The following is a 16900-nucleotide window of genomic DNA, read 5'->3' as shown; positions in this document are numbered from 1 at the left end:
CCTCATTTATTGCTCTCAGCACCTCTGCAACATTGGAAAATTAGAGAGTATTTTTTTACAGATGAGAAAACTCAGGTCCAAAAAAGTTAAGAAACTTGGCCAAGGTTATACAATAAGTTAGGAGGAAAGGAGTACTTAAATTTGCATTTTCTTTCTCCAGGTCCAGTGCTCACTTTGGGACTCCACTGCTGCCAATATTATTTCATATGTATCCCATTAACAATACACATCCAGTGACCAGAAATCCTGGTTTGCCCAGGAATGTGCTGGCTTACTCATGTTGTCCTGGCTTAATTATTAAAAGCACCCGCTTTGACTTTCAGAAGTGTCTTGGTTTGAGTGATAAGTGAGACGGTCACCCGAGCTGTATGGCAAGCCCAGAGTTGGTTTTCAGTAAATGCTTGACTGAATCACTGTTTGGAGATTCTCACACCTGATTTTGATCCCATTTCTTTTGCTTGTGTGTGGGTTGGCAGCTCTATGACCTGATGACCATGGCTTTCAAATATCAAGTATTGCTGTGTCCCCGACCCAAGGATGTGCTGCTGGTCACTTTCAATCATTTAGATACCATCAAGGGATTCATCCAAGACTCTCCAACCATCCTGCAGCAAGTGGACGAGACTTTCCGGCAGCTGACAGAAGTAAGAGCACCATCAGTGTCTCGCCTCTCAGCCCTAGTACTTTTTCTCATCCCTCTGTTGAGCACAGGTAGATTATATGACAGACAGAACAGGATGAGGAATGGCAAAGCCTGCCACTCTCCCAGAACATTCTGAAAAGCTCTCTGTGTCCATTTTGGTAATATAATAGGGATCATCATCTTATGTCCTCTTACTGATGCCTTCACAATTGGAAAAGCAATCATACAGAGCATAGCCATTTCCTCCTCACTTTTCTGAAAGGAAGTTCGTAGTGGATGTTCTGCTAAATCTTGGGGAACAGCCTCTCCAGCCTCTCCAGGAGAATGGGAGAGAGGAAGCGTACCCTTGCTCAGGTGTGGGGTAACAGGCTTTGTCACCGTGGAGAGGGAGCACTGCTGGTCTCCCCGCTGCCCCTCCCGCCCAGCGGCCCAGTCCTCTCCTTACCTATCTGGCTCCCATCCCTGAGCACCCACCTGCCCTGCCTGTGCATACTACTCATCCCTCTTTGAAAGTGAAGAGCTGCTTTCTGCTTGCCTTTGGCAGATATATGGTGGTCTCTCTGCAGGGGAGTTCCAGCTGATCCGGCAGACGCTCCTCATCTTCTTCCAAGACCTGCACATCCGAGTAAGTCAATGGGCAGCCCCGGGAAAACTCAGGAGCTGCTGTACCAGGGAAACAACGCTGGCAGTCATCAAGGCAGACAAGGGTGGAGATTTTGCCCAGTTAGTGATGTCCTCAGGGTTTGCCTCTCTAATGATAAAGATGTTGATAATACATCTCAGCAGTTTTTAAATGGACCAAGGAAGGCAGTGAGGCTGCCATTTTCTGATTATCTTGTGAGTTTCTTTGAAATATTGTTTCTTCTGTTAATTCTCCAGAGGAAATATGCTCTCAAGTCACCAGCCTGATCTCAACTGCAAAACCTTTTCTTGAGTTTTATCCTCCTTGACCTCGCCAGCATCTGACACTGTCAGGAGGCTGCCCCATGGAACTCTCACCCTTCCAGGTCTTTTATGGCTCTGTACCATCCTGGGCTTCCCTTCCCTTCCCTCTCCCATCTCAATGCCTTTTACTCCTTCCTCTCCCTCCACCTGTCTCCAAACCTTCCTCCTGTCTCTGGCCACCTCCTGCTAATTAGGCATCTCCTTCCTCACCCTTTGTCTACCAGCTCCTCTGCCTGTGACTCCTGAGTCTAACCTCTGCTCTACCCTGGCCCCACCCCTGCCCTCCAGACTCACATCTCCAGCACCTTGCTGGAGCTTCCCACCAGGATGCCCACCAGTGTCTACAACTTGATGTCTGTAGCTAAACTAATCTCCACAGTTCAGGGGCTGCCCTGACTTTCTCATTTCTTTTGAGGGCACCACCACCATTCTCCCACTCACTTGACTCAGAACCAGAATGTCACCTTTGATTCCCCTTCCCTGATCTTCCTCCAGTTGCTTCTAAGACCCATAGAGTCGGCTGGGCGCAGTGGCTCACGCCTGTAATCCCAGCATATTGGTAGGATGGGGCAGATCACCTGAGGTCAGGAGTTCGAGACCAGCCTGGCCAACATGGTAAAACCCCGTCTCTACTAAAAATACAAAAATGAGCCAGGCATGGTGGCAGGCTCCTGTAGTCCCAGCTACTCAGGAGGCTGAGGCAGGAGAATTACTTGAACCCAGGAGGCGGAGGTTGCAGTGAGCCAGGATCGCACCACTGCACTCCAGCTTGAGCAACAGAGGGAGAATCCGTCTCAAAAAAAAAAAAAGACCCATAGAGTTGGCCTTGTCAATATTTACACCCTCTTTTCCTTTTTTTTGAGACAGTGTCTTACTATATTTCCCAGGCTGGTCTCTAACTCTGGGGCTCAAGTTATGCTCCTCCCTCAGTCTCTCAAAGTGCTAGGATTATAGGTATGAGCCACCGTGCCCTGGCACACCTTCCTCTCCATCCCTATTACCACCATCCTGGCTCAGATCGTCATACTCTTGTGGGCTATGCTTCCCAACTGGGCCACTCTCCTCCTGCCATGCCTACATAGCCAGGCAGTTCTACATCCTAACTTTTAAAAACACATTTTCTAGCCAGGCACAGTGGCTCACGCCTGTACTCCTAGCACTTTGGGAGGCCAAGGTGGATGGATCACTTGAGCCCAGGAGTTTGAAATCAGCCTGGGCAACCTGACAAACCCCATCTCTACCAAAAATACAAAATAAACTGGGCATGGTAGTGCGTGTCTGTATTCCCAGATATTTGGGAGGCTGAGGTGGGAGGATCCCTTGAGCCCAGGAGGTCAAGGCTGCACTGAGCCAAGATCATGCTACTAGGCTGGGCGCAGTGGCTCATGCCTGTAATCCCAGCACTTTGGGAGGCCGAGGTGGGTGGATCATGTGGTCAGGAGTTTGAGACCAGCCTGGCCAACACAGTGAAACCCCATCTCTACTAAAAATACAAAAATTAGCCAGGCGTCTGTAATCCCAGCTACTCGGGAGGCTAAGGCAGGAGAATCGCTTGAACCTGGGAGGCAGAGGTTGCAGTGAGCCAAGATCACGCCACTGCACTCTAACCTGGGCGACACAGCAAGACTCCATCTCAAAAACAAAAAAAACATGGTACTGTGCTCCAGCCTGGGCTGAGACCCTGTCTAAAAAAAAAAAAGAAGAAATAGAAATAAAATAAAAACACATTTCTGAAGCCTGGGCAACATGGTAAAACCCCGTCTACAAAAACAAAAATTAGCCAGGCATTGTGGTGCACGTCTATAGTCCCAGTTACTCAGGAGGCTGAAATGGGAGGACGGCTGCAGTGAGCCATGGTGGATCCATGATTCAGACCAGGTATCAGAGTGAGACCATGTTTCCAAAAAAAAAAAAAAAAATCTGAGCTTCTGAATTTTGATCTGTCTCTCTTGGACAGGGCTTTGTTTCTTGCCACAATTTAACCAACTGATGTGGGAAAGATGGTATGATATGGTAAAACAAGCCCAGGCTCTGGAGCCAGACGTGTTTCTCTCTTTTATTTTCTGAGACAGGTTATCATTTTGTCGCCCAGACTGGAATATGGTGGCACAATCATGGCTCACTGCAGCCTCAACCTCCTGGGCTCAAGTGACCTTCCACCTCAGCCACTTAGTCCTCTCAGTCCACCCAGTTACTCAACTGGGACTACAGGAGCATGCCACCACGCCTGGTTAATTTTTGTATTTTTTGTGGAGACAGAATCTTGCTATGTTGCCCAGGATGGTCCTGAACTCCTGGGCTGTAGTAATCTGCCTGCCTTGGCCTCTCAAATTGCTGGGATTACAAGTGTGAGCCACTGCACCCAGCTTCACCTTTCTCTTTGAATCTCAACTCCAGAGCTGGGCACAGTGGTGAGTGCCTATAGTCCGAATTACTTGGGATATTGAGGCAGGAAGATCACTTGAGCCCAGGAGTTCAAGACCATCCTGGGCAATATAGTTAGACTCTGTCCTTAAAATAAAATGTTTTGTTTTTGATACAGAGTCTCACTCTGTCTGGAATGCAGTGGCACGATCTCGGCTCACTGCAACCTCCACCTCCCGGGTTCAAGCTATTCTCCTGCCTCAGCCTCCCAGGCAGCTGAGATTACAGGCGCCTGCCACCATGCCCAGCTAATTTTTGTATTTTTAGTAGAGCTGGGATTTCACCATGTTAGCCAGGCTAGTCTCAAACTCCTGACCTCAGGTGATCCGCCCGCCTCAGCCTCCCAAAGTGCTGGGATTACAGGCGTAAGCCACCATGCCCGGCCATAATAATTAAAAAAAAAATGTTTAATTAAGAAAATGAATCCCAACTATAGGACTAGCCCCATGACCTTGGGCAAATAACTTCTCTTAAGTCTTAGTTTCTTCATCTGAAAAATGAAAATTATAATACCTAATTTTGTTGGGAGGATTAACTGAAACAGCATATGTAACATACATGTATTTGTTTGTACATACATAGAGAGAGTGCTTCTAGAAGCATATGCAAGAAACTGGTCACAGAGTTGCCTTCCGGGAGTGGGGAACTATATGGAGGACAGGAGAAGGAGAGAGACTGACTTTCCCTTATGTATACCCTTTTGAGACTTTTGAGTTTTGTACCTGGGCAAAATAAAATTTTTAAAAAGGGGAAGAAATTCATTATATTTGGTGCCTTATTGTATTTCCCTTCCATGGACAAAGGAAGATAAATAGATTTCAATTCTGATGCCAAATTTTTCTTTTTGTTGTTGTTGTTGTTGTTTGGTTTTTTTTGTTTTTTGTCTTTTGAGATGGAGTCTCGCTTTGTCACCCAGGCTGGAGTGCAGTGGCACCATTTTGGCTCACTGCAACGTTCACCTCCCTGGTTCAAACAATTCCCCTGCCTCAGCCTCCTGAGTAGCTGGGATTACAGGTGCCTGTCACCACATCTGGCTAATTTTTTTGTATTTTTAGTAGAGACGGGGTTTCACCATGTTGGCCAGACTGGTCTCGAACTCCTGACCTCAGGCAATCCACCTGCCTCAGCCTCCCAAAGTGCTGGGATTACAGGCGTGAGCCACAGCGCCCGGCCTTATTTTTAACTCTCATGAAGAATTGTTATGGATGAAGCAATAATAACATCAATATAAATTAAGATCTCTGTCACTGATTAAAATAAAAAATATGAAAGTACAGATAAGATTAAGTTTTTCATTAAATTTAAAATAACAATTTTGAAATATTAAAAATTTTGTGTCATATTGTTATCAGGGCTGCATATTTGGGTATTGTTTTATGGATTGGTAGTAACATAAAGAGCCATATTGATTTCCCAGTTCCCACAAGATAAAATTCATTATAATGAAAAGGCTTTCAGCCGGGCGCAGCGGCTCACACCTGTAATCACAGCACTTTGGGAGGCTGAGGCAGGCGGATCACAAGGTCAAGAGATCAAGACCATCCTGGCCAACATGGTGAAACCCCGTCTCTACTGAAAATACAAAAATTAGCTGGGCGTGGTGGTGTACGCCTGTAGTCCCAACTACTTGGGAGGCTGAGGCAGGAGAACCTCTTGAACCCAGGAGGCGGAGGTTGCAGTGAGCCGAGATCACACCACTGCACTCCAGCCTGGGCGAAAGAGTGAGACGCCGTCTCAAAAAAAAAAAAAAAAAAAAAGAGAAAAGCCTTTCCTGGTCAGGTGCAGTGGCTCACACCTGCAATCCTAGCACTTTAGGAAGCCCAGGCAGGCCAACTACTTGAGCCCAGGAGTTTGAGACCATCCTGGGTAACATGGTAAAACCCCGTCTCTACAAAAAATTTGCCGAGCATGGTGGCACACACCTGTAGTCTCAGCTACTCAGGAGGCTGAGGTGGGAGGATCACCTGAACCTGGGACGTCGAGGTTGCAGTGAGCTGTGATTGCACCACTGCATTCCATCCTGGGGAACACAGCAAGACTCCATCTCAAAAAAAAAAAAAAAAAAAGGCTTTTCTAATAATAACTCTGTATTAGAATGATTAAAATTTATTTATTTGTTTATTGAGATGGAGTCTTGCTCTGTTGCCCAGGCTGGAGTGCAGTGGCATGATCTCGGCTCACTGCAGCCTCCACCTCCTGGGTTCAAGCAATTCTCCTGCCTCAGCCTCCTGAGTAGCTGCGATTACAGGCACACACCACAATGCCCGGCTAATTTTTTGTATTTTTAGTAGAGACAGGGTTTCACCATGTTGGCCAGGCTGGTCTTGAACTCCTGACCTCAAGTGATCCACCTGCCTCGGCCTCCCAAAGTGCTGGGATTACAGGCGTGAGCTACCACACCCAGCCTAAGATGCTTATTCTTGATTATATCACTAATATAAACTTTAGAATATTAGAGTTGAAGAGATCTTCAAGCTCATCTCTTATTTTACAGATAGGGAAGCCAAGACCCAGTAAAACTGATTAACTGCTACAATCTTTATGAGATTTAATCTGTGAGTGACCGAAACCTCTATACAGAGTACACAAACCCAGGAGAAGGAATAAGTGTAACGTGTTTTCAGTCACATAAAAGACCTTCAAACTTAAATGCCAGCTGGATCCCCCTGCCCCAGCCCCATCCTTCTTTCTAGTCCAGCATGTGGATAAGGCTCGGGCTCCAAAGTCAGAATCACAGGAGTTTGAATCCTCAGCTCTGCCCCTTACCAGCTGGCTGACCTTGAGGAGGCATCTTAACCTCTGAGCTGCCTCATCTAGAAAGTGGCCATATGGGCCGGGCGCGGTGGCTCAAGCCTGTAATCCCAGCACTTTGGGAGGCCGAGACGGGTGGATCACGAGGTCAGGAGATCGAGACCATCCTGGCTAACACGGTGAAACCCCGTCTCTACTAAAAAATACAAAAAACTAGCCGGGCGAAGTGGCGGGCGCCTGTGGTCCCAGCTACTCGGGAGGCTGAGGCAGGAGAATGGCGTAAACCCGGGAGGCGGAGCTTGCAGTGAGCTGAGATCCGGCCACCGCACTCCAGCCTGGGCGACAGAGCCAGACTCAGTCTCAAAAAAAAAAAAAAAAAAAAAAAGAAAGTGGCCATATGAGGTTCTTACAGCTCAAGGCCTGCAGCTGCATGGAAAGTAAGCAGGGAACCAAGGAATAGGGGTGGAATTTGGAGTCACCCTTGGTTTTGAATCCTGGCCCTGCCTCTTACTGCTCTCTTTGGGCAAGTCACTTCACTCTCTACTTTAGCTTTCTCGTCTGTAAAATGGGAGTAATATGACTCACCTGGAAGGTTTGCTGCACTGCTCAAAAGTAGTTCTGTTTGTAGCTGAGCATGGTGGCTCATGCCTGTAATCCCAGCACTATGGGAGGCTGAGGCAGGCAGATCACTTGAGCTCAGGAGTTTGAGCCTGGCCAACATGGCGAAACCCCATCTCTACAAAAAAATATAAAAATTAGCCAGGCAGGCCGGGCGCAGTGGCTCACGCCTGTAATCCTAGCACTTTGGGAGGCCAAGGTGGGCGGATCACGAGGTCAGGAGATCGAGACCATCCTGGCTAACATGGTGAAACCCCATCTCCACTAAAAATACAAAAAAATTAGCCAGGCGTGGTGGTGGGCGCCTGTAGTCCCAGCTACTCTGGAGGCTGAGGCAGGAGAATGGCATGAACCTGGGAGGCAGAGCTTGCAGTGAGCCGAGGTCACACCACTGCACTCCAGCCTGGGTGAGACTCTATCTCAAAAAAAAAAAGAAAAAATTCGCTGGGCACCGTGGCTCACACCTATGGTCCCAGCTACTTGGGGGGCTAAGACAGGAGGATCACGTGAGCTGGGGGGCTGAGGTGGCAGGGAGGCAAGATCGTACCACTGCAGTCCGGCCTGGGTGACAAAGTAGTCCCTGTCTCAAAAAAAAAAATAGTTCTGTTTGTTAAAATACAATTAACTCTGCAAGTGTAATTTTTTTCTCCCCCTCTTTTTTTTTTTTTTTTTTGAGATGGAGTCTCACTTTGTTGCCCAGGCTGGAGTGCAATGGCACAATCTTGGCTCACTGCAACCTCCACTTTCCAGGTTCAAGTGGTTCCCCTGCCTCAGCCTCCGAAGTAGCTGGGACTACAGGCAGGCACCCGCCACCACACCCAGCTAATTTTTTGTATTTTTAGTAGAGACGGGGTTTCACCGTGTTAGCCAGGATGGTCTCAATCTCCCAACCTCATGATCCGCCTGCCTCAGCCTCTCAAAGTGCTGGGATTACAGGAGTGAGCCACTGCACCCAGCCTCTCCCTTCTTATTGTTATAAACTCATAGGTAATGTCCCCAAACCATTACACACTTTTCACCCTCAGAATATTGATGTCTATGAAAATATACCAAGAAAAATGACAATAAATGTATTTTTTTTCCAGGTATCCATGTTTCTAAAGGACAAAGTTCAGAATAATAATGGTCGCTTCGTGTTGCCGGTGTCCGGGCCTGTTCCCTGGGGAACTGAAGTTCCCGGACTCATCAGGTGAATTCCCAACAATGGTCAGAGCTATGTTTGGGGTGCTAGGAAATGCACATGGGCTGCAGACAGAACGCCGCACTGCTGAGCCGCTCATGGTCTGCCCAGCCCTTCTCTCTCTTTTTGTTTGAGACAGAGTTTCGCTGTTGTTGCCCAGGCTGGAGTGCAATGGCGCCATCTCAGCTCACTGCAACCTCCGCCTCCTGGGTTCAAGTGATACTCCTGCCTCAGCCTCCCGAGCAGCTGCTGGGATTATAGACATGCGCCAGCACGCCTGGCTAATTTTGTATTTTTAGTAGAGATGGGGTTTCTGCACATTGGTCAGTCTGGTCTCGAACTCCTGACCTCGGTTGATCCACCCGCCTCAGCCTCCCAAAATTACAGGTGTGAGCCACCACGCCCGGCCTCCAGCCCTTCTCTTTCTTTAGTAAAATAGCTATTGAAAAAGTCAGGTTCTAATCCCCGCCTTGTCGCTTAGCGGAGGGACTTGAGGCAAGTTACCCAGTTCCCCAAGACTGATTTCCTCATCTGTTAAATGGTTACTGTGTGGATGAATAAGATAACAGTGATCTAACGTGCTTACAAAGCAATTGGCGTATACATATGCTCAATAAATATTATTATTGTATTATTATCATTATTATTATTACAACCAGCACCTTTATCTTGAAGGAGAGTATGTATTCCTTTTTGTTCTGTAGTACAAAGAATAAAGAAGCCTCCAGGACTACCTAAGCTTGGAGAGCATTCCATCATGTCATACTTTGTATTGTAGAATGTTCAACAACAAAGGTGAAGAAGTGAAGAGGATAGAATTCAAGCATGGTGGAAACTATGTCCCTGCACCCAAAGAAGGTTCTTTTGAACTTTATGGAGACCGAGTCCTGAAACTGGGAACTAACATGTAAGCAAATTCTTATCTGAGTGAATTCAAGTCCAAGGGAGGTCACTTCATTAAAAAACGCAGCCTGACTTCTGTTACGAAAATCCCTGCCGACAACAGGAGTAACTTCCTCTTAGGTACACTGCATACAGAGGCCGGACATTTCAAAGGGCACCCAAGAACGCCAAACATAAGGCAACTCAGCAGAATGAAAAGATACATGATGTTCCATAGCCATGGAAGAGAACTAGCCAAAATCTGTGTTGCAGTGGAAATCCAGAAAGACTTATCCTTTCTGTAAAGCTGCATGTCTTTTCAGTGATGCACGTTACTCTTCACAAGAGGAGGCATTGCCACCCAGTCTCCCCGGGTGTTTTTCTTTGGGAAGAAGTGAAATGTGAGGGGTTATCACTCACTCAGTTGCATTCTGTACCCATAGCACCTTTCTGGATGCTATTTAATGTCTCAGAATAAAAGCTACAAACTATGCTTACAAGTTAGAGGGAGGTCCGGGGAAAGGGGCTGGATAATGTCACCATTTTCTGTTGACACACCAGGTACAGCGTGAATCGGCCTGTGGAAACCCATATGTCTGGATCATCAAAGAACTTAGCCTCACGGACCCAGGTGAGCTTCTGCCTTCCTTGCCTACTCTCACAGCTTCTCTCTAGATACAGAAGTCTACATAAAGAGAGGTGGGATCGCTTTAGATTTTGGATCTAGCCAACATTTCCCTTGTTTTCAATCTTCTCCCTTCCACCTTATGAGTACACAGGTTTTTTTTTTTTTTTTTTTTTTTTTGAGACGGAGTCTCACTGTGTCGCCCAGGCTAGAGTGCAGTGGCGCGATCTCGGCTCACTGCAAGCTCCGCCTCCTGGGTTCACGCCATTCTCCCGGCTCAGCCTCCGAGTAGCTGGGACTACAGGCGCCCGCCACCTCGCCCGGCTATTTTTTTGTATTTTTAGTAGAGACGGGGTTTCACCATGTTAGCCAGGATGGTCTCGATCTCCTGACCTTGTGATCCACCCGCCTCGGCCTCCCAAAGTGCTGGGATTACAGGCTTGAGCCACCGCGCCCGGCCGAGTACACAGGTTTTAATTGTAGCTTTTCATGGAGACTTCCAGTGATCTCACTAATTAGGTAATTTTAGGCTTGGCTCAGCCACCATAATTAAGAGGAACCACCCACCAGGACATATGCAATAGCAGAGTACCAGTGCCGTTAGGTCCATGATTGCTGACGTCAGCACTCGTGTGTATTCTGATCATTAAAACATTTCTTTTTAACGTTTCCCCTACAGCACCACAGTAGCTAAGTCAGAGTCGGGGTTTTAGTTTCTCTGAATTCCATCCTTACAAGTTTTCACTGAACTAGCTCCCACCTAGCTGTAAGAGAGATCACAGAATATTTTAATATTAAATTATTCAGCAAACATTTATTAAACTGCTTCTATGGGCTGGGGACCCAGGGACACGAAGCTGACGTTGATGTGGTCCCATCCTGAAGGGGCCTCTGGTACCCTGGGAAAGACAGCGAAACAAACAACTAAAATGAGGTGGAGGAAGGGCTGGCTGGGGATCCTGAACAAAGTGCTGTAACAGAGGAACTCACGTCTGTCCAGTGGACAGGGATCACAGGGATCAAGAAGGCGTTTCAGAGGCAGGGATATTGAAGTGGGGCTGTAGAGTAGGTAAACTATGAAACAGCAGAGAGGGAGAAATGAGCACACAGACCAAGGTGACAGAGGAGCAAGAGTGTTCCCGGGAGGAGGATGGCAGCGTCTCCCATGAGGCTTACGTAATGGATCACAGCATCATGGAGGCTTGCTGGCAGAGACTCACCTGGACAGGGACACTGAGGCCTGACCAGGAAGGGGTGTAAACTATTTGGGCTTTGTTCTTTCGAAAGGAAGCAGAGGGGTTTGTTTCAAGCCAGGGAGAAATGAGACGAAAACTGCATTTAGTTAACTAGTGGCGGAGTGAGGGGAGAGGCAGAACAGGGGAGGCCAGGCTAGAAGGAAGAGGGCTGCAGGATGAGGCAGGGTGAGAACTGAGAGAGGAGGGAATGGACTCGCGGGTGTGTTCCCGGCCATCACCACCTGAGGGCAGTGTGGCAGCGCCTCTGGAAGGAGACTGGACTGAGGCGACTTGTAAATACTGAGGAAACCCGATTGACAGAAAAGGAAGCCATACACTTCTTCAAGGAGGAAGGTAGTGAGAGGAGAAATGTGGATCCCTGGGGCTTCCACTTATGCGGACAGTATGAAAATCTCTGGTTTGCAAAGTTGCCACATTCCCTCTGCTTCTGATGTGATTGTTTTTCTTTTGGTTAAGCCTGCTTTCTACACTTTATCTGGACCTAGAAATAATTTAAATAGCAATTGTTTCACCTTATTTTATAATACCTACCTGTGTCTCTGAGGTTTTAGCAGGAAATGTGATTGCCTTCCTGTGGCTAAAAATCATGCAATTGTTTCTGCAGGAAAGCATTGCTCCAAACCCTCTTGCTAAAGAAGAGCTGAATTTCTTGGCCAGGCTGATGGGAGGGATGGAGATTAAGAAACCCAGTGGCCCTGAGCCTGGATTCCGGTTGAATCTCTTTACCACCGATGAAGAAGAGGAGTATGTTTTAAACCTGTTTCGTTAAAGACATATAAATATCCCAAATGTAACAAGAACCCAAAATGACCATTACAAACCGGTGGCACTTATAAATATTTGTGTAAATATCACAAACAAAATACCAACAAAGTTAATAATCTAGTTAAATAGCCCACCAGGATGAAATGGCCTGAACCTTCCGGAGTCATTCAAAAAAAGAGATGCAGCCGGGCACCGTGGCTCACACCTGTAATCCCAGCACTTTGGGAGGCCAAGGCAGGCAGATCACGAGGTCAGGAGGTCGAGACCATCCTGGCTAACATGGTGAAACCCCGTCTCTACTAAAAAAAAAAAAAAAAAATACAAAAAATTAGCTGGGTATGGTGGCACGTGCCTGTAATCCCAGCTACTCGGGAGGCTGAGGCAGGTGAGCCAAGACTGCGCCATTGCACTCCAGTCTGGGAGACACAGCAAGACTCCATGTCAAAACAAAACAAACAAACAAAAAAAACAACCCAGAGATGGTGTGATGGTGCGCACCTGTAGTCCCAGCCACCCAGGAGGTTGAGGCGGAAGGATCACTTGAGCCCAGGAGTTTAAGGTTAAGCAAGCTGTGATCGTGCCACTGCATTCAGTCTAGGAGACAGAGCAACACCCTGTCTCTAAAAAATAATAATCAAGAAAACAAAAAAAGAGTTATAATGTTTTACTTATCAGAGCACAGCTGAATAAGCAGTGTTAGGAGCCAGGATGACCAGATTAAGGCAGTGTGTTAAGAAACCAGAGTGAAGTTGGAGCTTGATTTCCCTGTGTTTGACAGTATCACCCAAAACCAATAACAATAGTAAATCACCCACAGTGATTTATAGTGCTTTACAGTTTACAGAGCACTTTTTCAAGCATTATCTTATGTGATCCTCCTCAAAACCAAGTATTTGGCGTGAGTGTCACCTTCTATTTCCCATTCATTGAACTACTGATAACTTCTTTTGTTTACTTCTGTGTGACCAGTACTATGTAAAGTCCTGGGGATGCAAAGATGGAGTGTAAGACCTAGAGCCTGTCCTCAGGAAGCTCTCAGCTTAGTGGGAGAGCAAACATGTACATACATAAGTTATTTCAGTGCCGTGTCATGAATGCTCTAATTGAGGACAGTGACTGACTCTGCACTGGCAGATTGAAGGAGTTGGCATTTGATCTAGGTCTTGGAGTTTGCCAAGCAGAGGAAGGGAGGAAACATCCTTGGCAGGGTTTATAATGAGCAAAGTCACAGAGATATAAAAGAACTTGACTTTCTAGATCATAGGGTACATTGGTGGGAGATGGGGTAGAAAGTTCAAGAGAAATGGCAGAAGATGAGGCAGAAAATATAGGCTGCCAACTTATCAAGAGCCAGTTTGCCATGCTGGCAGGGAGAGAACCCTAACCTTGTGCCCCTTTTCTTTACTATCTCATCCAGACAAGCAGCGCTAACCAGGCCAGAAGAGTTATCCTATGAAGTTATCAACATACAAGCCACTCAGGTACGTACAGGGGATTACACAGGGTCCAATCTTATTCCCTTCCTCATCTTTTTTTTTTTTTTTTTTTTTTGAGACAGGTGTCACCCAGGTGAAGTGCAGTGGCTCAATCTCAGCTCACCGCAACCTCCACCTCCCAGGTTTAAATAATTCTCACACTTCAACCTGCCAAGTAGTTGGGATTACAGGTGCCGCCACTATGACCAGCTAAATTTTTTTTTTTTTTTTTTTTTGAGACGGAGTCTCGCTCTGTCACCCAGGCTGGAGTGCAGTGGCGCGATCTCAGCTCACTGCAAGCTCCGCCCCCCAGGTTCACGCCATTCTCCTGCCTCAGCCTCCCGAGTAGCTGGGACTACAGGCGCCGCCACCACGCCCGGCTAGTTTTTTGTATTTTTAGTAGAGACGGGGTTTCACCGTGTTAGCCAGGATGGTCTCGATCTCCTGACCTCGTGATCCGCCCGTCTCGGCCTCCCAAAGTGCTGGGATTACAGGCATGAGCCACCGCGCCCAGCCTTTTTTTTTTTTTTTTTTTAGTAGAGCTTGGGTTTCACCAAGTTGGCCAGGCTGGTCTTGAACTCCTGACCTCAAGTGATCCACCCACCTCGGCCTCCCAAAGTGCTGGGATTACAGAGGTGAGCCACCGCACCCGGCCTCCCTTCCTCCCTTCCTCATCTTACATAATGTTGAACTTCAGAGACCCTCTTTTTCAAGCAAGACTCAGACTACAATATAGCTGTTAAGTGCTGTGTTGTCATTCCCCCTGCTCAAATTAAAGTTGTTTCTTCACTATACCCATCTGCCATTCTGGAGCAGCCAGGGATGCTTGGTTACATACATGTTGATTAAGAAAAAAAAAAAAAAAAGACCCCCTTCTTCTCTCTGATCAGCCTGTAACTACAGTCCCTTTTCTGACAAACAGGTGCACAACTGAAACATATCAGTGGTGGGACAACAAACTAAGAGCCTACTGCACAAAGAGGCGGCCTCTGCCAGCACAGCCTCTTCATGCCCTTTTACCTCTCATTTCCCTCATAGGACCAGCAACGGAGCGAGGAGCTGGCTCGAATCATGGGGGAGTTTGAGATCATGGAGCAGCCAAGGCTGAGCACCAGCAAGGGGGACGATTTGCTCGCCATGATGGATGAGTTATAGCTGTTCTGACCAGGCGTCTTCTGCTCCCAGGGAGAGGCTGCTGGATGGTGATCCCTGGGGAATGCCCCATGGCCCAAAATGATGCTGCTAGTTTTCTACTGAGTGAAGCCATTACGTCTAGTTCTTGTTTATGTTGTAAGGAACTGTGTGAGCCTCCCTCGGGGAGCACTCACTCTTGAAGGCACACACATACACATATTTTCAGTGAAATATATTCTGACTTTTAAACGTGACCTTTCCCATTTTATTCTTAATTCTGTGGCAACCACTGAAAGCCTCCTGAGCCATAGGTTTGGGCCCCAAAGTGGGTAAGGGGTCACCCCTGCTGTCATTTTCAGGATTACTATTTTAGCTTTCCTGTGGGGATCTACAAAGGCATGTAAACATTAACAAAATACTCAGTTTTCTGGGATACATTCTGCCTGTAGGCAAGTTTGAAATCAAAGACTGTTCCAGGCAGTTGCCATAAACAGTGAGGGCTCCGTGTAGAAGACCCTTTTCACCCTGGCGCACTAGGAACTGTAACCTCAGAGGCAGGGTAAGCAAGGCCATGGCGGGGAACACTCAGCTGGCCCCAGGCAGGACATGCCAGCGTCTGTACTTCCCCGCACGTCCATCTATCCATGCGGTGTCAGTTTATCCCATACTGAGATGTATACCAAGAGAATATTTTCTTCTTTTCAGCATGACATGTACTCCTTACCCCCAGGGTCTTCCTCTACCCCTGAGTGTGCTTGTCTTCTAAAGATGCCCAGCAGGATGTGCTGTGACATCTGTCTCCTCTGGGTCACCGTGAGTCACCAAGCAGTACCCTAGGTTGGGTGCATGGGAGGCACATGTGGTGTGTGCCTTTCCCTTCTGCTTTCCCGCTGAGCCGCTTCCCTGGGCAGGAGTGGACTTTGCAGGATGCAGCAGGAGGCCAGGTCTCACTGGAATCCACGTAAAATGTCTCCAGCCAGGGCTGCCGTTATTGCTTCAGAAAGGCGTGGCAGCCCTCTGCCATAGGCTCCCTCCCGGGCCTGAGTAACTGGCATGTTCAGACCCATTAAATCCTATGGAAGGAATATCCAGAATGCCAAAAGGCTGGAGAGAAACTAAGTTGAGCTGGTCATTGCCTTAGATTGGGCCAACTACAGGAACCTCTCCATCCCCACACCTGGGACAGATCAAGGTGAACATCATTCTAGAATGTAATGGAATCACCATTTTCAAGCAATTCTCCTGGTGATTAATTCCATGTAATGGAAGCTGCCCTTTGGCTTTTCCAAAGGCAAAGGTTTTGGATACAGAATGTAAATCAGTGAAGGCCGGGCATGGTGGCTCATGCCTGTAATCCTAGCACTTTGGGAGGCTGAGGTGGGCAGATCACTTGAGGTCAGGAGTTCCAGAACAGCCTGACCAACATGGAGAAACCCCGTTTCTATTAAAAATATAAAATTAGCCAGGCCTAGTAGTGCATGCCTGCAATCCCAGCTACTCAGGAGGCTGAGGCAGGAGAATCGCTTGAACCTGGGAGGCAGAGGTTGCAGTGAGCCAAGATCGTGCCATTGCACTCCAGCCTGGGCAACAAGAGCGAAACTCCATCTCAATAAAAAAATCACCAATTAAATGTTAATTGCTCCCTACCCATTAAAGTTACACTTCCTTACCTATAAAGACACCCTCCCCCACCACATACTCATGAAAAGTCTGTTGGGGAGGAGAAGCATATTGTGCTATAAAACACCTGTTGCATCAGATGTACAAAGTGCCTTTGGTTTTAGTCTCTTTTAAGCAATCTGGCCACCATTCAGGGGAGCCTGACTGGGTGACAGATGAATGGGAAAGTTCTGACCTGTTTTGAGTCCGGCTCCCACCTTGCTGTCACATATCAGAATGTCACCGCTCTGAGTGTGTCCCAGGGCCTTGGAGTTGGGCCGTGAGATGCCGAGAAGCAGCCACAGCCTCCTCCCTCCACCTATCCCAGAGCGATGCTGGCGATTTCAAACGTATCTGTCCTATCAGTAAATAAACAAGATACAGATCTCTGGTATGACAACTCCACGATGAGGCAATCTGTGAGTTTCATGTCTCTAGACTTGCACAGATATTAAGAAAAGCAAGTTTATTTGCATGGTGGTTCAGGACTACGAGAGAAAGCATGGGAGTCGGTAGGAGGCAAAGTAGATAAAAAGTAGGAGG

At 47.4% G+C, this 16900-nt stretch overlaps 1 protein-coding gene and 1 non-coding gene across 4 annotated transcripts in view; both read left to right on the top strand.

Annotated features, from left to right (window-relative positions):
* OSCP1 (organic solute carrier partner 1) overlaps positions 1–14952 on the top strand; it is a 31146-nt gene extending 16194 nt beyond the window's left edge. For all 3 annotated transcript variants that reach the window (XM_021939442.2, XM_021939444.2, XM_021939447.2), the window contains 8 exons: positions 477–644; positions 1188–1268; positions 8467–8570; positions 9340–9468; positions 10005–10074; positions 11929–12068; positions 13507–13570; positions 14603–14952. In XM_021939442.2, coding sequence (XP_021795134.2) covers positions 477–644; positions 1188–1268; positions 8467–8570; positions 9340–9468; positions 10005–10074; positions 11929–12068; positions 13507–13570; positions 14603–14719 — 873 coding nt within the window. In that variant the 3' untranslated portion in view covers positions 14720–14952. The remainder of the gene's footprint in view (positions 1–476; positions 645–1187; positions 1269–8466; positions 8571–9339; positions 9469–10004; positions 10075–11928; positions 12069–13506; positions 13571–14602) is intronic.
* Positions 14276–14404, top strand: LOC116272124. The gene has a single exon (XR_004180845.1). It is a non-coding gene; the product is annotated as a small nucleolar RNA SNORA63 (small nucleolar RNA).
* Positions 14953–16900: the final 1948 nt, after the last annotated feature.

Source organism: Papio anubis, chromosome 1 (assembly GCF_008728515.1).
Source record: "Papio anubis isolate 15944 chromosome 1, Panubis1.0, whole genome shotgun sequence".
NCBI lineage: Eukaryota > Metazoa > Chordata > Mammalia > Primates > Cercopithecidae > Papio > Papio anubis.
Note: the sequence above shows the minus strand (reverse complement) of the source record. Positions and strands in the feature narration are given on the sequence as shown.